Consider the following 24,022-nt stretch of genomic DNA (forward strand, 5'->3'; position numbering starts at 1 on the left):
TCAGGTAAATAATAGATGACCCTTACATTTCTATGTAACATAAGGTCACGAATTACCTGATAAGTGAATACATATAATAAATAACGAACATCGAGTTGGTAAAGTATCAACAATGTAATGTATCATAGAATGTAATTCATGTAAATTAATTATTGTAAAAACACATGTACTTGCATACAATGAGCTGACAAAAAAATTGGCAATGTATCAGCATATGTATGCAGATATATCTAAAAGTACGTAGTACGCATAAGTATGCAGATGAAGCTATTTTTTTTCTTCTTTCTTTTGTTTTCAAACTTATTTATTTATGTCTTTTTTATTATTTTATATTCTTCTCACATTTTGACAGCTGTTTTTAAAAAAATGATATAAACAAGTCATGATTGTACGCATAATGTATACACTAGAAATAAGTTGCTTCTAGCCACCAAAATTTATAATGTCATAATAAATTTTTACATGCAAATAACAATGTACTGCTAGACAAAAATATAATTTCTGAAAATTAATGAACGTAAAAACGTACGTTACAGCAAATAATGAATCGTCGAAATTGAGCTATTAAAGTTTCAGCACAACTTTACAACAGTACTTAAATTAAGCTTTGTGAACAATTTTATAGTTCTTAATTAATTCTCACAGTAAGCAGATCATGTTTACAAAAATGATTTGTAACGTGGGAACATCATCCCTGTTTCTAATGCAATATATAATGTCCTGAAACATGTTGCCTGCACCCACTACTATTGCAATATTCAAGATGTTATCTATTGATAACATCTTGAAATATGCACCTGCACAACTATGTATATCGCAATGTATATCATGTAATTTAATGCCTTTTACTTGAGCTAATTTAACGCTGAAATGTTTAGGAGTACCGTTGTTGCTGCCGCCGGTGGCAGTACTTGTAGTGCTCACTGGAGTCACAATTTCCATCGACTTGAGGAATGATGCAAGGATGTTGTTAGTTTTCTAGTTAGTGTGTAGAGCTAATACCTGCTTACTTAGGGTAAATATTAGGTGCCCCCCTCACTTCTACGTAACATAACATAGTATAAATACAGAGCCATTCTTCGCAGACTGCTTACTCCTCCTGCTGCTATCAGATCTTTGCTGCCGCTCTTCCTATCCGTCTCCCTTTGTTCGAATAGTATGACGCAGTAAATTTAAAGTTAACCTTATTTAGCTCAATTCATTATTGAATATGTACTAATTTTAGAGAATTTAATCTAAAAGAATAACGATATGCCGTTTGAATTGAATAAAGATATGGAGCTGTAAAGTTAAATTCTTCATTTCCCTCCATCCCACCAAGCTTCGTCATTCCTGTGCCTGACTGCCAAATTATTACATATATACAAATATATATATATACAAACTACTTATAATAAAATGTTGGTTTATATATTTTAATTTATATACATATACATACATTACACACATTACATACATACATATATCAATGACTCCATGCACAATATGACCCCATGCACCCTTTTCACCACTGCTAGAAGATCATTCCTGCCCTCCTTTCCAAACTTGAAAAATACATATATAAAATTTACTATATAGATTTAGATTATCTTCTAAAGTGTTTTATAAATTGAAGAATAGAAAGCATAGAAAATCGTGGCAAATACCAAAACTGCAATAAAAGTAATTTTTTATATTCATGAACTAAAATTAAATATTAAACAGCGAAATAATAGTCTGACCGTAAATGCGGTCAGACTATTATTCTATATTCCACATCTTCTATGTCTTCTATGTCCCACATATTCCTTCTATGTCCCACACGTAGCGATCGACTTACTATAAGCACACCTATTATTCTGGAAAACTTTATTATATGAAATAGATGGTACAGGATAAAGCATACTTTGCAGAACCCAACATTACAACATTGCGCAACTCATATTTGTTCTTTTCTCTATGTTCATTTGTGTACAGCTAGCACCGGGGCGTCTTGACCTTCCAACTATTGGAAGATGGTCCCCAACATTCGGGAAATTCTAAGTACTTTCTACCTCAGCGGTAATTTTTAAACTTATAGTGGGATATATATGTTCCATTTGCAGTCAAAGGGTTAAAACGATTACGTAGGCTTATTAACAGCATACTTGTATAAAAGAATGCAAAATTACAAAAGCAAGAAACTGACTGAAAAGCATTTTAGATTCATTTAAACTCGTTCAGAATTTCCATTAATAAAAGAAACTTTTCACAGCACAAACAGATTTGTGTGTATTATTACATTTATTTCTATTGCTGATGCTTCAAGTATCAACATTTAGGTCTAATTCTATTCAAGAGATGATTCTGAATATCTCAATATCTCATAATCAAAACATCTGCGCTTAAAAAAAAAAAAAAAAAAAAAAAAAAAAACTAATAAATTAAATTATTCTCATTTCTCAGAAATCTTCGATCATTTGACAAATATGGCATCAATAATATTCCATTATTGATTGTGATCGCCTTATGAAATGGACTGAAGTACGTATGTGATTTGGGTATCCTTGCTGGCAGTCGCATATACCGTACAGAGTCTGTTTAATTAATTGCAAGTGAAGTTCTTGTTTATTTATGTAAATCTATGTAATATTGAAATATTAAAGAAAACCTTTCAATTTTATCACACTTACTATCTTCTAAATTTATATTTGATTCTATTTATGAGGTGTCTCTTAATGCTAGTTCAAAGTAATTTATATGTTTTCTCATTGATAATTTTTAGAACGAAACGTTTCAATGCAACACATTTACTTAATCCTATTTCGAGAGATGATGATAGCTAAGCTCAAAACACATCTGATGAGGACACCAGATGATTTCCTTGTACGGTATATTAAATTATACTTATTTTTTTGCTACTTTTAATTTAAACTGTAAGGTATATTTTAATTTTATAGCAGTTGTTTGAAATTCAAAGCTCTAAATTCTTGTTTCCCCTTACAACTCTCTACCAGAATGAGTTTTTCTATTCGCGCTGAATGAAAATGTGTTAGAAGAGGAATTTAAGGAGGATTCAATTAATTTCGTGAGTGAGTGCTAGGAATCCTTACCAACGCGTGTTTGCCTTCGGGCTAAATAAATCTTGAAGTTATCGGCCGGATTAATACGTGATTTTGAAATTCGCCGGCTAGTTTACATTAAAGACCAACTACGTTAGATACTTGTGCTTAGCTTCAGCTAAGTCTCCTTTAGTTAATTATCGTTTAGTTTCTTATTTCTTATTCTGTATTGAAGCTCGAGTAGAGACTTCTTGTAATCCCGAGAAGGGACTGACTGTTATTCTTATTTGAGTGAAATAAAAGGCAGTTTTGAACTCTGCGATAAGTCGCTATATAATATTTCACTATATTCCTCGACGTTCATCTTAGACAAAAGAAGTGAGGAACCCTACAAAATGTACTTCCTCTAATTTCATTACAGACATATTTCGCATTCAATCAATTCAGTTCTAACTTCGTGGCACGGTAAAATGCATGAAAACTCAAAAGATCTTCATTAAAAATTGTAAAATACAGGAAAACCTAGCACACCAATAAATAAATAAATAAATAAAATAAAGAAAGAAAAACAATTTTTGCAATTAAAATTAGTTTCTACGTCAAAATAAGCAATTCTGTGAATAGGCAGAAAGACAAAATATTCGGTGCACAAACATTTAAAGTCAACTTCTAGCCCCACTGGGCAAAAAGCCACTGAAGTTGGTGCACCAACTGGCTTAATTCACTATACGACTCACAGCTTCAAATGTGAACTCATAGCCGCCACATTAGTCCTAACGTCACTTAAACTTTTAATTGTGTATAATTTTAAAACTAGTGCATGCAGCTTAACTAAAGGTATTAGAACCTTAACCAGAATATAAGAACAACAAAATTTAATCACATTTGATGCAAAAAATGCGCTAATTTCCAACATATAAGAATAAAAAAGCTCACCGAACAGGGTAACAGAGTAAGAATATATATATATACACGTTTGGTATTGCCGATTGCAACGAAAAGGGGAGTTGCACAACTAGATGTTAGAGCAGTCCCATATACAAAATTTTACAGTTCTGCGCCTTATCGTTTTTGAGTTACATAAGAACATGTACGCGTACCTGCGTATAGATATCATGAAAAAAATTCCTTTCTGAATCCATTTTAAATCCATTTTATAATCCGTTTTGGAAAAAAGAGTCTTTTATCCTGTCCGTACACACAGATGTCACGAAAACAAAAATGGATTGGAGAGCGGTAAAAATGGATATTTTCATTGAAATATGATACCCGAAATTTTTCCAATTACAATACTTCATTAACAAATCATATTGAATTAAAGTGCTTGTAATTCATACAAAATTGTTTTGCTCTCTTTTACCTGGTTATTATATAAAGCAAGATTATTTTTACGCTCTTAGAAAAACCAAAGTTTACGTAAATAGTTTCTAATTTGTAAATATGCAATTTACATTCAATGCTTTATTTCCTTTCCTTTATGATTCTCGAAAGAAAAGAAAGTGTGACGAGAAAAGTGAAACAAATTAAATGAAACAGAAAAAAAAAAATACGAATGTGATTTTTACAAAGTTCAGAATTCAAAATCTAACACGCGAAAAAATTCCGAAAAATATGTTTTCAATACTTCTTTTTTTTTTTTTTTTTTAAACAAACGTATTTCCATTTTCTGCCTGCCTGAGAATTTAACATTTTCTTTTTCACTACAGGTTTTGATTCTTTTCCCTAGAATGCTTTCTAGGTGTCGTTAGATTATAAACAGATAAAATGCGTAAATATTAGTTTAGTATATTTAGTAGAATAAGCTAATGAACAGCTAGAAGTAGGAAGCAATCTCACATATTTTCGGCAACATTTTAGTGCATGTGCAGACAGTTAAAATGACACAGATTTCTTGGATCTTGTAAACAGATACAAATAATTTAAGCTGGTTTCACTGCTTGCAAGTTTTTCAAGGCGTAGAAACAAAATAATTTTTTGCGAAATTTCTATTTCCTGTTAAAAAAATAGTATCTTCCGTGTAACAGAGTTGAAAAAGTGTGTATTTTACGAGTTTATGAACATAATAATCATGTAACAAAGAAATATTTTTATACTTCCAATTAGATTCAGGTGAAAATGCTTCCATTTTAGTGCTTAATAACGAAGTAATGGTAATTATTTTTTATAAAAAAATTGTTCTGCTTTCGTTTATATTTCTCACCTCTGTTCAATTTTGAAAACAGATTTGTTGAACAGTTTGAATACGAAGAAAGCATAAAAGTCGCATACTGATTTGTATCTGTCGCCAACATATGCGCATAAAAAAAGGGAGGTAATGTTTTTGATAGTGAGTTTTTAGTGAGTTAACATGAGCTGCGGTCTTCACAACATGTTTTTACTATTTTCGCAATGATGCCTGTCTGCATGTGTGTCTGTATGCGTGTGATCATTTTTTCGTTCAAGACAAAACCGTTCGAAAATTCCTTTTTTTAGATAATTAACCTTTCTATATCCATATAGACAGTTGATTACATTTTGGATAAAAATGGACAACTGGAAGTGATACCTTGCAATAAACCATTAGCAGGTTTTAATAGACAAACACAAGTAACACTTTATTTGAAGCCCATAAAAGGTTTTAACTAAACGCTATACTAAAATATAATACAAAACTTTCCAATTTCAGTTTTTAAGGCTTTTATATCAATGGGAACAATACATTAGATTTGGATTAAAATTTATAGAACTCAAGTGATATACCTGAAACTCAGAACAGACTTTTGTTAAAAAATATATTATGAGATAATTCAAAACTTCTTAAATTTGGTATTTAAAATAGGTATATCATTGTGAACAACATATTACATTTATAAGCATTAAAGGCTTTCTTATTATTTTTATAAAAATATATATAGCAAATATAAATATTTTAGTGAATATAAAAATATATGGCAACAATTAACACTGTATCGGAAACTTTAATGATAAGCTGCTTTTAAAAGTTTGCAGTTGCTAACTCATGATGGGCGAATCCGATACTATATAACGAGTGGATATACACCACGACCTGTGCAATATTTTAAAATCAAATAATGAGATGCGTGCTTACATGAGCACGTATAATTATCGTCGTCCATTATATGGGAGAATCTATACAATTAAAATCTGTGCCCTTTGTCTATTTGTTTATATTTGCTTATGGCATTATCTCCTCGAGAGCGGAGGAGAGTTGAGTTTCGAAAGAGGTACCCCCTCCCGAATTCCAAAAATTCACGGGAAGCCATTTCGACCATTCTCATCTCCGTATGACTTTAATGAGCCAAAATATTAATTAAAAACTCTAAAAAGGCTAAATTTTCGCACTCATTTTTCCGAGTGGCAACAGTCTCGCACAATGGAAATAAAAATGCTTTATTTCCAGATGTGTTGCCACTACGCGCTTTCAAATCTTAGAGTTCGTTAATCAAAAATTTGTAAGTTTTACAAAATATGAAATAAAAATAGCATTGCGCAACATTAAATATATTATTATTATATAAGGTTATATTCTGACATTGAAGAAAGTATGCTATTGCATGTGACGATTGTCATTTAAAATGAATAGCTGCTGTCAACAACTTAAAATTTTAAATTTAGACAGTTTTAAATGAGACTTAAACAATATAAAATGAATAGCTGCTGTCAGATTAGTATAACTGACACGATATGTTATTGCCGAGTTAATTCTTTATTGTTGTTATATTATATTAAATTTAAATCGTGATGTCATATGTATTGAAAGATGATGTCGTACGTATTGGAAAGAATGGAGTGATTTCAATCATGTTGAAATTTTTTATACATTTGCTTTTCAGGGTTACATAAATTATTATAAATTTATATTATTACAGTATAATTTTTGCTTTGGTTGCATCCCGCTCTTCTGGCGGGCTTATCCACTAGTAGAATAATAAAAAATGAGTACTGTTTATAATTAACACTGAGGCATCAAGTTTAAAAAGAAATTAGATTTTATTTACAAATGATAAATCGGAAGTGACAGTTCATTGAAATCTCACTGTTATTCCGCCATTTCGATGTCTTAACATGAAAGTTATTAAATGTTATTAACGAGTCCTACGTTATGAAAGTCTTTAATGTTGTAGCATCTGGTACTATACATTGAAAATTTTACATCTTCGGAGAAATACTCAGAATATAATTCTTCAGAATACCAGTCTTCCAAGAAATATTCAGGTTCTGGTTTATTCCACTTTTCCAGACTAATACTGATTTCTTTTAATAAATCTGCACTCAAAATGCTGCTTTTTTAGCATACGTAATTATTCATGTCACATAATTTAATTTTGAATGCGTAACTGAATATTAGAACTAATAAGAAGTATGTCAGACGCATTGCGCATAACTTCACATGACAGTATCACGAAAACTTGGCTCATTCATAAATTAAATTATATAGTGCAACAAATCTTTCATGATGTAGTGGATTCGAATCAACACAACCTTTTTTTAATGAACAGATTATTATATCGTCATTTATTATAAAGTGTTACACACAATTTTCAATATGATGTTATTGCCTAACATATTTTGATAATCCTTTGTTAATTAAATACGACTGTGATTTATTCAAAAGTGTGAGCAAAATATTCCTCAAATGATACATAACATACTTAAGAGTAACAAAATGTGTTAATATAGTTTCGGTAAACTCAATACAATTTCTGTAATTTTTTCAAGTTTATTCCCATTAGATGTTTAGTGAATTTTAATTGATGTTGAAACATACTAAGTGCGCAGAACATTTTTCTTCAAAATAATAGCAGAAAGACTTTTTTCTTCTGAGTCTCAATGGAACAATACTTCCCCCACATTCCAGAGAATGTGTGCGGTTTTTTTCAACTAAGCCATGTGTATAGTACAAAAAAAGAAATTATGTCATAATTTCAGACGTAATTAAAGTTTAATTCTAGAAATTGTCATTATTAATTAAATCATTGCCTTTAAAAATAATTGTCTTTGACAGAAACAATAAAAATTATGAATTGAAATAAAGAAAACCATTTCAAAAAGAAATAAAGAAAGAGTAGAAAGTTTCCTTGTCGAAGCTGAAACGTAAAACAAAAATAATCGAACTTTGTATATTATAATTTTTTTAACATAGAATTGCCATCACAGAAAAATTCTTCTTTAAATTTCTAACTTCAGAGTTTAAGTTTACTAACCAAGCTTACATTTATTTTTTAAATAATATAAAAGACTGCGCTTCTCTTACATTTTACTTATTGGCGTAAAAAAGCGAAAACAATAATAAATGACTCATACGAAGTCATTCTGGCCCATTCTCAATCTGGCGTAAAAGTTCTTTCGCTCTGCTTAACGTTCCATCACATTGGACGTACTGCCGTTAATTCGGCTTCTGCGAGTTGATTTCTGTCCGCCATTTTCTCTGAGTTCAAGTGGAGTTGAGGAGTTCCTTTATCTCCCGCTCGCACTCAGCGGAAGTTGGTAAAAGATCGTCTGCCTTTTCCATTCTCAGATAAATCAGGAGAAAACGAAAGATAAAAAACATTTATAGGGAAAACTTCTAGGGAATTTTTCCACCGGAAATACCGGATATAGCATTCGGGCCGTTTTTAATGGGATAGACACACGCTTTCTTTCCTCCTCCCTTCCCCCCTTTTCTTTTTCGTTATTTCTGTTCTTACACATATCCAGCAAAAAGGATAGATGGTAGAAAAGCTGGAAGAAAGACAGTTGAATCTTATTTCTCTGTTTAAGTTGGATTTGAAACGTTACCACTAGTAGTTTTTCTCGAGTTCTTGAAATTAGTTTCGTTAGGATAAACTGTAGAGTTATATATATATATAGTATACCGTCTGACCTTCTCACAAAGATTTAAAGTTCAGTATGGCTCAAATTAATAGACAGAAAAATAGTTTCTGAGAGATCATTTTCTTTCAAAACATTAAATTTGGGGTCATTAAAACTTTTCTAAAGAGGCTTATTAAGTGTCTGTGTAAAAACAAAACTGGACTGCTGTAATACTTTTTATACTGAAAAGTTTTGAACTTTCAGCAACTATATATCGTCTTTTTATTATTTTCTTCATAACTTTTATTGTAATTTTTAGCCCCAATGAAACGTCTTTTGTACCTTAAAGAAATAAAACTGCAGTAAACCCTTGCCGAACGCGGATTTACGGAACAACGATTACCCATATACGCGTTATAGTAATTGTTTTCATTTAATTTGTCTAACAATAGAGTTTCATTTATACGCGGATGAACGTTCATTCATCAATCCTGAATGCGTATTAGCGTCAGCTATTGCTAGAAGTTATCAACAATTTTAAAGGCTTTCCATGGATTTAAAATGAAGCCAAAGAAATCGCGCAGATCGCGAAACCAATTAGTAGCGAAGAGGTTTCTCATACATGAAAAATAAAAAATTAATCGAGAAAAGACAAATGGTGGCCTGGATGATCTATATTATAACATTAGTGGTTATTGAAAGTGATAATGAAGAAGGTAAAGCGCCTTTAATTTACAAGAAGTTAAACAAATTGTTAAAAATGGTACAGGAACTGTTTGATTTTGCAACGAAGGTTGAGCAAAATGAAGCTAGCAAAGGAAATTTTATGAGAGGCATTGAAAAAAAATCTGTCTTCATTGCTGCAAAACTTTAAAAGAAATTCGTTTGTTTTTGACCTAAGCAAAAATCACCAGCTGTTTAAGAAATAATTTTACCACTTACTTATTAAGCTACAATAAAATGTATTTCAATTAACATTTGCGTCATTTTTTTATTTCCTTGCACGAAGTAAAGGAAGTGTTGTAGTCGCGACACATTTCGAATATCTTATATGAACGAAATTATCCATTTCAACGCTGTCACGCAAGAACATCGTGACAGAATAAAGGACTGTTTTTGCCAAAAAAAAAAAAAAAAAAAAAAAAAAAAAAAAGGCTTAGAAAATTGATTTAAAATGGATTCAGAAGAGATTCTTTTATTGACGTCTGTACGTACGAGTCTATGCACATACATCTCACATAACGTAAGAACGAGTAACCGTAGAACGTTGAAATTTTGTATGTGGAACTGATATGACATGTAGCTGACCACCTTTGATTTTCGTTGCAATCGGTTTGTAATCAAGTTCGTTCTTATATGTTGGTAAATTGTGCGTTTTTTGCTTTATAAGTGATTGAATTATGTAGTTTTTATGCCATGGAATAGTTCTAGACTTATCAAGAATTTAAAAGTTTAAGCGGCGAGTTAAGCCGAATAAAATACCATTTATTTATATTTAAAACAAAGTAGAATAGTGAATTAAGTCAGTTTCTGCGCTTTCAATGTTCGTTTGAGAAGTGAGACCAAAGGTAGACTTTCAGCTTTGTGTGCCGAAAAATTTGCCTTCTTGACCGCTGGCCCAGTTGCTTGGTTTTCACGCAGAAATTCTAATTTTAATTGTATAAATGGTATTTTTAACTAGTTTAACTGTATTAGGTGTTTTATGTTTTTCTGTAGCCTACAATTTTTAATGAGTAGCGATTTTGTCATTTATTCAACCCTCCCATTCGGCAAGGATTTACTGTTTTGGGAATTCCGTAGATCACTGATGTTTCATGCTAAGCTACTTAGACCAGTTCTTCTTTCTACTATTTTATTTAATAACGTCTATTTACAGTTATTTAAAAATATAAATATTAAAAGATACGTTTAAAGTTCCTTTCTAACCCAAAGAAATAAAAGCACTGTGCATATGATGTTAAAGTAGCCTAAACGACCAGGCAGCAATACCCAAAATAAAAACACGAAATTTGTATATAGACACATATAATATACTTATTTTTCAATGTTTTATAATTCAAAGCAGGTTGACGAGGTAAATGAGTGTGATAAAGTAGGTACAAAGCATCTGCCGTAAGAAATACGCTTTGGGTGACGGACTTTGCAAGGAAAATTCTTAGTTATCTTCTACTAGGGGAAAATACAAAAGCCTACCACATGCAGGAAGCCCTTTCACTGGGAACTGATTCCCGGATCAATTCCCAGGATTCAACTGTCTTATCCATTTTATCATTCCCAGGCATAATAAAAGCAGAATTTGTTGACATGGCAGGAACTGCACTTAAACTGCATATCACATTGTTTTAGTTTTCCTTCTGTGAAAGTGGCGTATTTTAATTCTGAAGCATTCTGTCACATTCATTGATTCGATAATGCTAGTCATTTCCTGAAGATTTGTTCTAGCCTAAAATGGATTTTTCTGATACCATGGCAATCAGTTTTTGTCGAACGGCAGTAAGTGTTCTTCAGAGGTTAAATAACGACTTCAAAGCTTAACTGAGCCAAAGGGTTAGTTAAACGTCTAGGATAAAATAAAACTGCATATAAAACAGTTGAAGATTTAGATGTATTCTGCATTTTTGAGATAGTTTTTTTTTTTTTTATTTCAAATGAAAGGCATTAGTCGTTAGAGGTATTGGCCACTATTAAGGCTGGGAACTGTGGTTACTTTATTGTGGAGGCACTTAATAGGTGGACCACCATGGCCTTCTATGGGGAGACAGATAATTTACATCTATATCTTTTCTGGGATTCGAACCCGGGCTCTTCGGCATGACACTCAGAGTCACTAACCACTTTCCCGTCTAGGCGGCAAGCGAGATATTTATAATAAAAATAAAAAATTATACCTGTAAAATAAATAAAATTTATTGCCTTCAAATACACTGAGTAGGCAAAATATTAGACATCCTCTGTAATAACACGTTTCCTCACTTTTAGCTTTGAACACAGCCGATACTTATATGCGCATAGATTCAAGAAAGTTTCGATATTGTTCCTGATAAATAGTAGTCTATTCGGAGTCTATCTACAGTAGTCTATCTACAGGATCATATTCCTTCAGATTGGAAATAAATCCAATAAATGAGTTGATTCTCATTTATTGGATAAGGAAGTTTCCAGACCTGAAATGAGCCTACTTCGTCCCAAAAGTCTTCAGTAGGATTCAGATCAGAGGATTAAATGGCCATGAAACTATCTTGAATTCATAATCATATTCTTTAAACCACCTTGAAACCAATCGTACATGCTGATAAGACCCTCCTGCTGAAAGTGACCATCTACATCAGGGAAAATCACAGTAATAAATAAATACACGTGATCGGCAACGATATTGAGATAAGCTGTGGTGTTGTGAGTTGTTTCCAAACATATTAAGGGACACACTCTACTTCAACAAAACATTCTCCAGACCAAAATTACATCACTAGCAATTTTATAATACATATAAAATTGAGTTCTTCTGTAATTTAGTATTGCTATTTTAGAAAATTCAAGTAGCTTTATCTTAGCTGTTTAGCTTAAAACATTTTTAGGTGTAAAAGTAGAATCTGAATAAGACGAGATAAAAATTTTTATGTTTAAAATTTAATTTTTTTATGGTAAGCTCTTCGCAGAGCTGTTAAATTGTAATCGGAAGTTTTTTAATACCAAGTTTTCAATTTATTTTAAATCCTTAATTTTTTTTTTACTATTTACTTTTCTCATAGTAAAATATGTTAAGAAATAAATTCGGTCATTAAAATAAAGAATACATTGAAATTAAGCATTATAATCAGTATTCAGTTTTAAACAGCCTAGATTCTCAGTATTTCTGCAACAATTTTAAAGTCAAAAGCTTTGATAATTTTAATTCATCGAAAGCAGAATTATAAGGCTTTCTTTCCTTTGAATAATGCACGTCGCTGTAGAAGCAAAGCTTTTATACTATAGTTTCTTCTCCAAGTTCTCAGAATAAAAGACGATGAGAAAAAAAATCAGAAAGAGGAAAGAAAAGAATGACGGGATTGAAAACCACGCAATATTTCCTGCAAAATAAGATAAAAAAAATGGTTTGGATAAAAATATTCCACATTTTTCCTTCGACCACCTTCGGGCTTCAAGAAACAAGGAACGTCCATTACAAAATGGCGGGTACCGAATTTCGAAGAGTACGCAACTTTCTTCGATTTCTTAGGATCAAGGCGAGGCTGAGTTATTCGACGTTTTAGGTTATTGGCACCCGGAAACCATAAATTTTGACGATGCCACTGATATATAAATAAAAGAAACGTAAAATATGCTCCTATTTCTTTTCCTGCAATGGCAAGGGCTAAATCTGAAGTAGTATATTGATAATGAATTGTGTAGTAGCTAAATAAATGGCTAAGCAAAATGCAATCTGATATGTTTTCATAGAAATGTGAAGGTAATATGCCTTTGTCATTTGAAAGCTAGAGGCATGATTAATTTTGGACATGGTCCATCTTTTCATCATACTGATAGCTAGCACTGTTAATAGCTTATTAGTGAGTTATTTCCCCCATTTTTTATGAAAAGAAAAACTACGTAATGAAGACCAAGAGGTGAAAAAGCGAAATTATTTTCATTAGCATTTTTTTAGATAAATTTCGTCCAATGATCTAGACTATCCGGAATTCAATTACCTGTATCGTTCTTCCCCTAGTTCAAAGAAACATTTTCTTTTTATTAGTTTATTTATATACTTTAATTTTTTTTCAATTACTTAAACAATATAAAAATTGTAATACTATCAGGTTCAATGTTCCGTCTAACCTTCTTCGGGAACATGCAAGGACCTGACTCGGAACAGAGAGCTTACTAAAGCTATGTTCAAAACTGTGGGAAGTAGACAGGATACACAAGAAGGGTATACAAAACCCTTTATTTTTCTCTATTTACAATAATTTCCGTACTTCGGAATACACAGACCCGCTACTTGGGGTCTAACGTAAAAATATAAAAAATAGAACTAAACTCTAATTTAACTTTAAAATAATAAACGTGGAAGATTGGCCTTATATTAACAGGAAGCCGTATGTAGTACAGAGAACTGTGAACACTACAATACGTTTAAAAATTATCAAGAGGATTAAAACCTCTGGCCTGGAAGGCAACAAGCAACTGAGTAAAACTTCTAAGGTAAGCGGCCTGCTTCGACTCACTGCTTCCTCTCTCTCGCTTGGCAAAAAGCCACCACTTAAATACTTGGCGTTCGCCAGACAAACTTTGCATAAATACTTTAACGCTTATAATTCTGGCCGGAAGTAGAAAATAAGAAGTGATAGTAAAGATTTAAAATAAAATAAACGTTAGTAAAACTTAAGATCCTTACAATACAATACTTATTTTGAAGGAAACTGTAAAATCAAAGGTAATAATTAGATAGATATGTTGAGTTTCACTAATTCTATGTATAACTTGTAGTTTACATATTATTCCATACTAAAAAATGTGATTGGTTGTTAACTGCATAATCTTTCTCGAAGTAAAATATAATAAAATCCCTCTAAGCTAAAATTATGGGGGAAATGGATTGAAGCAGTGAATCAGAAACGCAAACGTCTCAAAATTTTTCATTCTTTTATTCTCTATATAAGTAAGTATCTTAGTAAACAATTATTTTACGGTGAAAGCAAGTGAGCTTGGGATATTTCATGAAAAACTGAGTGAACTATGTAACAAATCCATTCAAAAGATGACTTCAAGTTGTCACAACTAATTTATAACAGTTAAGTTACGCAGTGTTCTAGCTTTCAGTTGATCTATGACATTCGCTCAGCTCAAACAGGTATGCAAATGCAAAGCACGCGAAAGTACGTCTAAAAACTTGATCGCTACCCAGCCGCTGCCACATGATACTGTTCATGCCTATTGTTCATAACTGCTAATGCCAATCTAGCAATTAAAAAAGAAAATTTTAATGACGAGAGCCCGCGTCAAACCCCGTTGCCATCAAAGTTTGGTCCTCTGCCATTCATCAGTTGGTTGACCTGTTTTCTACAGCTTATTTGTTACGGGCCAAAAGCAGGTGTCTTGCTTCAGTGAATTTACTGTTGATACCTGTACATTTTGTAAGGCAAGTCACCTGATTTTGAAACGTGTCTAAACTGAAGTTTGTGATCTTCTATTTACTTATAATTAACTAGCAGCGTTTAAATGAAAGTCTGCTATTTTAAGTGTCTATGGAAGTTGAACGCAGCTGGAAAACTAGATCGTTAGTATTTATTTAAGTAACTCCTAGCGAACAGAACTTCGATTAAATACCGCAGTTGCGAAGTATAGAGTCATTGACAGAATTAAGCCAATAAAAGTATGTGTGTTGTTAATAATTAAGGCAACTTTGCCACATTAATGGATAGTCTTCCTTACCTAAACGGTTCGAATTTCATTTGCTTGAAGATCACTCCGAAACTACGCATAAAAAAGCGTAGTTATTTTATTCCGCCCACTCACTACTTGTTTGTTTTAATCAACTATATCTATTTTCTTGTTATTTTATTTAGATGTGTTCACTAAGAGGACAGCAAAACATAAAGCATAGTTATACGAAGGTATTAAACAGAAAATTAGGAAACAGATGGAAAGTGATGCGCTGTTGTGAAACACTACAGTTGGGATGCATTTGATGATCCCACTTTTTCAGACAGCGAAAAATCAAACTTGCAACTTTTGAAGCATTCCCTTAAAATATCTTGTTATAAGGCTAAGAAACATCCTGTTATAAGGCTAAGCTGAGCCAGAAAACGTTTACAAAGCCTTAATTTTTTGGTTTGCATGACAGTGTAAAAGGTATAGAATTAACTATATCCATATCTTTAGGGAAAAACATTTACTGTACTACAAATGTAATAATGAAATAAATTCGAGCACACTGTTTTATGTTTTTGTTTAAACTGCTTTATGTTTATTAAAAAAGTGTTGAGTCTACGCTAGTTGACTTACTGTCATCAAATGATAGCTTAACATACATGCTAACAACGGGAATAATAATTAGTATATAGTAACTTGTCGTGGTGATTTTAAATTAAATAACTATATAAATGCAGACTTATGTATTTATGCTATAAGGTATTTCTCCCGCCTTCTTAGCGTGCTTTCGTGGTGTAGTAGTCTGCATGCTGAGCGCGTATTCCAGAGGTCCGTGGTTCGATTCAAGGCGAAGGCGTTGCTCGTGTTTCATCTTTCCTGCTTCCAAATAAATACCTAATATCTCTTCAATGTTAAAACTATTTTCATCATTAATTGTGAAAACATTAATGACCATGTATTATCAGAAATTGCTGTACCGCATTAATTCGGAATAAAGGGATCTGTTGTACCAGTTTAAAAAAAAAGAAAAGAAATTTCACTTGCATTACGGGAAGCACATATTTGTGCCGGAATATATATATATATAACCCTGTATCTGTGTGGTGTGACTTATCTCACTTATCTGACAGTAACATTAGAACAAATCCACGAAATTCATCGTGGCAAGGAGAGTAAGACTGCGCCGTTGTTGGCAAAAGCCTTGAGTTATACAGGTGACACTACGACTTCGCTCAGTTCCGCCCGAAATTTTGATGGAGAACAGACCGAGGGAACGGGTCCAAGACTGCTCCTACCACCAACCTCTCGAGAGGACGTTCGGCTCGCCATACATTTAAAGTGCCCACGTGCATCAAAGACACTATACATTTGCAAACATCCATGCCTCCTCCGGGATTCGAACATGCACCCTTCAATACCGCAGTAGACTCCCTTAACCACTATACCCTATGGGTAGCAACCTAAACAACAGATAACACGTTTTAAATGAAAAATTGTAAATTTGCTCATTAAAATTGTAAATTTTAGGCTGGCAGTGAATCTTGTATTTCAGTTCTTCCCCAGAATTATTTACAGAAATTAAAGAGACATGGAAAAGAAATGGTGAAAGAAGGGAAAACAATTTTTGAATCAGGTTAATAAACTTAATTAGCCTAGGAAGATAGAATAACTGAAATTCTTTATCATTAATTGTCTATTCTTTCTACCTTTTTGCAATCTTTAATGCAATAGTCTTGTAACCCATTAGCACTGTCAATAAATGCATTTGATATTTAAGGTGTTTAGTTAATCGCCAATTTAAAGATAAAGATCGTTTTAAAAAAAGTTATAGGAAATTAAAATTCCTCCGCACAGTTCGGAGAATTCCATTAACAGCTCTGAAACAAGGCTATTTTATACATTAGTGGTTTCAAATTTTAAATGAAGTCCCTTTCATTTCAGTATTGTTATTTTTACTGGGAACATTTCTTCCAGCTTAAAAGTTAGTTGAAAAGGTTTATAAACTAAAAGGTTGTTAGTTCGTCTGATCTGTAAAACGTGTGCTTTCTGATTGATATATTTTCTGTAGAAAAATGTGAGCAGCCAATGATAAAAAGCAGTTAAAGGTGTTTAGCAAAATGGTGTATTTTAAAAGCACATTTATGTTGACGATTCCAGACGCGAAAACTGAGTTTAAATAAATCTTTTTCGAACAAATATATTGAAAACGCTGATTATTTTTTATATTTTTATTAATTTAAAGGAATTAAACATCTTAATCCTTATATATATATATATATATATATTTATAGATAGATAGATAGATAGATAGACAGATAGATAGACAGATAGATAGCTTACTGTTTTCGCATTTATACCATTGAATTATCATGATTAGCCTTATGAAAATTATTTGAGATACGGGTAATATATCAAAGATGAACAAGTACAAATGCTTGCTAAATTTAATAAAATTGTATTATGACGCAATTTTAGCTTCTTCTATTAAACATTTAAAAAATTCTATTTCCAATCAGAAAATGAAAGATAAAGATTAAAGTACAGTGTTTCAAAGAAATTAAATTAAATTAAAAATTAAAAAATACAATTAATTTTTTTTTTTAATTCTGAAAGGTTTCTGATTTTAAATTACGTGCCCAAAGGGGCGCTTTTTAAACATTTTGTGTGTTACCTTTATTTATTAAATATCATGTTCTTCGCACTTAAACCATAAAATTCAGTTTAACAGCGATATAGCAAAATAATTTTAAAATGAGCTTATCTTTACAATTTCCGATGCAGAGTTTCGCGCACTGGAGATAATTTTTTTTCCGTACAGTGTTGCCATTGCTCGCTTTGAAATTGTTTAGCTTGATAATAAAAAATTCATTGAAATGTTACAAAATATGATAACGATAATAAAACAAATTTCAAATTCAAATTAGGGCTTCCACATGCCCATATTCTATGGAAGATTACGTTATTCAAATTTTGATGGCTCTAGGTACCATTGTTTTATCACAGTGCGGGAAACGTACATGCATTCATGCAGATTTTTCATTATTTAATTTCTTTAAATATAATACAGGGCGATAATATTTGGTGGCAACAATTTGAAAAATGAAGAAACGCTTATCGTGAATCGACGCAAAATGCCAAAACGAAATTAATAGTCCTTCTGGGCAAATTGTCCCTTTGGACTAAAATAATAAAAATAAATAAATAAATAAATAAATAAATAAAAAAGTACAGTTCTATATTTTTCGCCGTTCGATGTAGACGGCCGAACGACAAAATTCAACTTTCGTTTTTCTTGCCTTAAAAGAGCGACTTAGCGGAAATATTATCAAAGTTTGCTTAACCAAAAGTTTAGATAATTATTTCGAAAACTGAATCCGATTTAATACAATAGCAGTAACCATTAGATATTCTGTAAGAAAGTTAAACTAAAGCAGTTTTACAGCTGTGACATGAGCTAGGAGAAATTTGTGGTCTATTACGTCAAATTAAGAATAATAATAATTTTAATTGAAAAGCATATTATAATGAGCAAATTTTTAATTATTCTTTCTTTTATTAATTGAAACACGACACACATTCTTTTCTATTCGAAAATCTGAATATAAATATCCTATGAAATATCACAAAGAAATATAGAATTAAAATATTTTATTATGCTACTGAATAACAAATGCACTTATACCTGGACCTTTTGAATAACTAAAAACCGACAATGATAAGTTTTGTTTCTTACATAATCGATTAGAAATAAGTAATGAACAATTAGGAAAACACTGTTAAGCTTTCAATAGCTATTGAACAATAGATAGTAATAAATGAGACGCACATAAACTGAAGTCCACGACGAGATACGTAATCGAAAAGTTCAAAGCAAGGGTAAATTAAAACTTTCAGTAGGGGTAAAATTGCTTCCGTTTCTCCTAGTTGAAAATGTAGGGGTAAAAGGTACGATATTTTCCAGTTGGCAGTACCTAACATTAATTATTTTGTAGCTTATTGATTCTATCTAATGTACTTTTAATTTTACGAGTTGATTTTGCAAGCAACGAATAATCATTTTCCAAACGGAAATTAATAATCAATAGTCAACTTACGATCATATCACAGAATAGCTTGCAAATCGTGCATGATTAACAAATAAAAATTTGACATATGTTTTATCACGTATAAAATAAAAAAAAACATGAATTATGTCACAAAAAATATAAGCAATTGTTTAAATGTAATTTTATTCTTGAACTTTCCCACAGAATACTTGTAATTTGGGAGGAAAGTAAAAATGACACATTATTGACAGGCACCTTTTTTAAATTCTCAGGGAGGTGCCGAAAATCCTAGCTTTGGCTCTGATATTCGTATTACAAATGTGCGCAGCTAATCAGTGAAAAAAGATTTAATCACTTAAAAATTTTAATCACACTGACACGCTTAGATCCTATATTTTCATATGGCAAATAATCCTTGTCCTAAAATTTCATTCGAAAATAAATGAAGTTTACAAAATATCTCAAAAAAATTAGTGAGATTTTGAAAAAATGGTTCTTTTAAAGTTTAATAAGGTTTATCAGTAGGGATCATAAATAGAGATAGCTCAAAAAATTTTATACGATACGAGATGAATATACTGTTGGGAAATGGCCAGCGGCCGCTCGGTGAGATATTTTGCCCGGAGAGAGGATCGAAAACGAAGCTTCTCCAGACGAACAGAGAAAGAAATCTGCCGGCTGAGCAGCGTGAGTCAACAGCTTAGGGTTGTCAAAAAATGGCAAGGAAAAGCAGGGTTGCCAGATTTGGCCTCAAAATCGCCCATTTGACGATATTTGGCGACAAGACTGGCGATATATCATAGACGGAGCAAGAACATTCTAGAACAATTCTAGAACAAAACTTTAGCGTTTTCCTTGAGAATATTCTCGAAGGTAGGTTAAAGCTATATATATTCTGCCTGTCCTGGGAGAAAGTAGTGTCTTGAATTCAGAGATTAGCCTGAGAGCATCAGAGGGTTTGTTAACTTTTTTATAGTCTAGCTGAACTTGCGCTTAATCAACCTGCTTTTGAATTCTCTCCCACTGATACTCTGTTTTTTTTTGTAACTTTGTTATTAAACATCTGTTGAAAAGCATTTAGTAAAATTTAACTGTAAAACAGCAATTTTTTAATAGCGGCATAAATTTAGCATTCCCCGTATATGGTTAACAGTGGCCATACATTTTTTTAAAGAATTTTTCTTCGATCTTTTCTCAGTTCATCATATAAATGTTCACTTTTGTTAGTAAGATGACTTCCAAAACATTTTTTAGCTTGACTTCTCCGAGCTTGCGCCATGTAAAATTCAACTGCTTATTCACAAAATATTTAAAAACAGCATACCTTTAGAATTTCCGAAATACCTTTGAAATAGTTGCTAGAACTGAACACAGCGTGAATACAACGTGACTGGAATTGATGTTCAATATTCTCTGTTACAGAAAACAAAATCTCTTACAAATTCTAGTTGAGGTATTGTTATTAAAATTTTAATCGAAACATGCGTGTGAAAAAAATAAGCGCACAAAACATGAATTTTAATTTAAGGACTAACATTAAGGTGTTATTTAATTAATAAATTATTTATTTATTTATTTATTTTTGATATTCACTTAAAAGAAATGGCTTGAATGGTAAAAGTTTTTATTCTTATCTTCATCTGACATTTTAAAATGCTAGAGTTATTGTTAAAATTATGTATTTAGCTCGAGCTTCCATATAACCAATTTATCTCGTTACCGATGCTTTACGTCAACTAAATTCATGTATTATTTTCTATCATGTATTATTAGCTTTTTTAGCTTCTCTTCTCTTCTAATATTTAAAAGCTTTTTGAAGAGGAAAAAGTGATTGTTTAATACAGTGATTGTTCCAAGATTACATTGTACTTATAAAATAAATTGAAATAACAAAGGTCTTTGCAGATTAGAGAGCATAGCAATATTTGCTTCATAATACAGGAAGGAAAACGTAAATCTATGAATAAAATTTAATAAAGAATTTAGCATTACTTGCCGCATAAATGTAATTTCGTTCTTTTTACGCTTATTGTTTTCACTGATGAAACAAATGTCTATCAAATTTCAAAAGGAGGCGGTACATGCGTTGGTGTTTAAGCGGTGTTACGGGTATTTACGTATTGTTCTTTTATATTATTATATTCCAACATCCCAGAATTTTAAATAAAAGGAGCAATAATTTCTTAAAGTAACAGACTGGCAGTAAAAATATCTTAAGTAAATGTTAAAATTCATGAATAAAAATGACACTCTATTAAATTAAAATCTTAAAGGTTTCAAACTTTAAATTACGGGGCGTTTTTTGAACATTTTGTGTGTTACTTTTATTTATTACATATCATGTTCTTTGCACTTAAACCATAAAATTCAGTTCAATAGCAATGTCGAAAAATAATTTTAAAATGAGAATATCTTTAGAATTTCCGATACACAGTTCCGCGCGCTGTAGATAAAAAGGATTTTTTTTTCACCGTAGAGTGTTGCCATTGCTTACTTTGAAATCCTTGAGTTTGTTAATAAAAAATTCATTAAAGGTTTACAAAATATGAAATCGATATTAAAACAAATTCCAAATTTTAAATTTGGGCTTCCAGATGCCCGTATTCGGGCGGAAACGTTCAACATTCAAAAATTGATAGGCTATAATATTTGGTAGCAACAATTTGGAAAGTGAAACAACGCTTTTAGCGAATCAACACAAAATGCCGAAACGAAATTAATAGTGCTTCTGGGCAAATTGTCCCTTTGGACTAAAAAACTTCGGTTTCAGATGATTTGAATCTTGTGTGAAGCTGATCTTATTAGAAAGCTTGTAAGGATCCTAAGTTTTACTAACGTTTATTTTATTTTAAATCTTTACTATCACTTCTTATTTTCTACTTCCGGCCAGAATTAAAAGCTTTAACTTATTTATGCAAATTTGTCTTGCTAACGCCAAGTACTTAAGTTGTGGCTTTTTGCCAAGCAAGAGAGAGGAAGGAGTTATTAGAAGCAGGCCACTTGCCATAGTAGTTTTACTCGGTTGCTGGTTGCCTTCAAGGCCAGAGGTTTAGTCCTCTTGATAATTTCAAACGTATCGTAGTTTTTGCAGCTCTCTGTACTACATACGGATTTTGTTAAATAACGGCCAATCTTAAAGTTAGGCACTTGTATATTAATCCAAAGTTAGTTTTAGTTAGTAGTTTTATATTCTTACGTTCAGACCACAAGTGGTTGGTCTCTGTATTCCGAAGTTCCGGAAATCACTGTAAAGATAGAAAAATAAAGGGTTTCGTATATCCTTCCTGTGTGTATTGTCTACTTCACAATTTATTGAACATAGCTTGAGTAAGCTCCCTGTTCCGAGTCAGGACAGTTCATGTTTCCAAGGCAAGTAAAAAGGAACACAAGTCCTGATAAGCTGATGTTCATAACTCAAGTTTATTAATGTTACTAATGTTTACAATTATACTAAAATTTATTTATGTTCGAAGTACTAAAGGGAATTTCAGGGATGATATATAAACAATACACACAGTACATTCCCATAGAAGAAACTGAAATGTCAAATATCAAGGACACTTTCTTGGCAAGTTGTTAAATGTCAAATCATTGGTAGACGCATGGCCAATCCAGCAATATGTAATTTTTTATCATTGGTTTAATTTAGGTAGTGTCAGACATCAATGCGCTAGACGTTTAGGATTTTTTTGCACAATAAAGATATTTTTTCGTTCACGGATAATTTCTCTTTTCTGGTATCGTAAATAATTATTTTGTACCAAAAGGAGCTTCGTTCTTTTTGGAAAACTTGATAAGAGAACTATATTGAATTGCTAATCTATGGAATCTGTAAAAAATAAATAGTGAAAGAATAAAAAAATATCTTTTTCTCATTATAGAAAATCTATTGCAAAATCATAGGATATACAGTCATCACATTTTTACGGCAAACTTACCTTTCGCAGCTTCTGATGTAAATTTGAGCGTCGCATATTTTGTTGCCTCTTTGATGATCGGCGGACTCCTGTGATATGGAAGCGCCAGATCGGCATATATCACAGCTGACTGGTTAGGACATTTCTGCAACATGCATATTAATAAAGACATGCATTGAGATTAGTACACATAAAATTCAGTCTCAGTGTTATTCTATACACAAAAACATGCTTTGGCAAAGATCCATCTGTTAAGAAGAGGCTTTATCAAAGTTATTCATAATAATTACTTTATAACATGTAAATTACTCGCTTTAGTCTATTTTAAATAAGATTACTATTTATTTAAATCGACGCACATTTCGGTATATACGCAAATATCACAGACCTATACCCAGTATCCACAGAAGAGAGCTATAGAACACAAGATCATGGATAGAACCTCAAATTCTAATAAACGACTGCATGGAGATTTTATGATTTTTTTTACGATTAAAATAATATGTAACCTAAAAAAACGAAAATGTGGTCCTTCTTGAAGATTTTCTTTACCTTTGTAAGTTAGTCGTTAAATGCTTCGCTATAAACAATTAAAAATGGATCCGTCTGAAGCCTGATATAGTTTATTCAAATAAACCACACGTAGTATAGTTATTTTTTGATTGAAGATCATTTGAATTTACTGTCAAATATTTTAGACTTAATACGTGTGTTCGGATGAGGACAGTAATCGTGCCTACTGGTTTATTACCAATATAAGTTTTATGCTACCTGTTTGATTTTTTACTATTCTGTCACTGTTATGTACCTACATCATCGGATAAAATGATGTACATTGAGGGAAAAAATGGGATAGTTCTCTATCTCCCGTTTTACTAGGTCGGTTGACGAAATT

General features: G+C 31.7%; 1 protein-coding gene across 1 annotated transcript in view; it reads right to left on the reverse strand.

Annotated features, from left to right (window-relative positions):
* The window catches only part of LOC118199035 (hemicentin-2-like), a gene marked incomplete at its 5' end in the record, with an annotated part of 837,377 nt that overhangs the window by 25,752 nt on the left and 787,603 nt on the right, over positions 1-24,022 (reverse strand). Inside the window, one exon of the mRNA XM_085806510.1 lies at positions 23,149-23,272. Within this exon, the coding sequence (XP_085662636.1) occupies positions 23,149-23,272 (124 nt within the window). The remainder of the gene's footprint in view (positions 1-23,148; positions 23,273-24,022) is intronic.

This window comes from Stegodyphus dumicola, chromosome 1 (assembly GCF_044657685.1).
Source record: "Stegodyphus dumicola isolate Sdum_Otavi_A_Nest chromosome 1, ASM4465768v1".
In the NCBI taxonomy this organism is placed as follows: Eukaryota; Metazoa; Arthropoda; class Arachnida; order Araneae; family Eresidae; genus Stegodyphus; species Stegodyphus dumicola.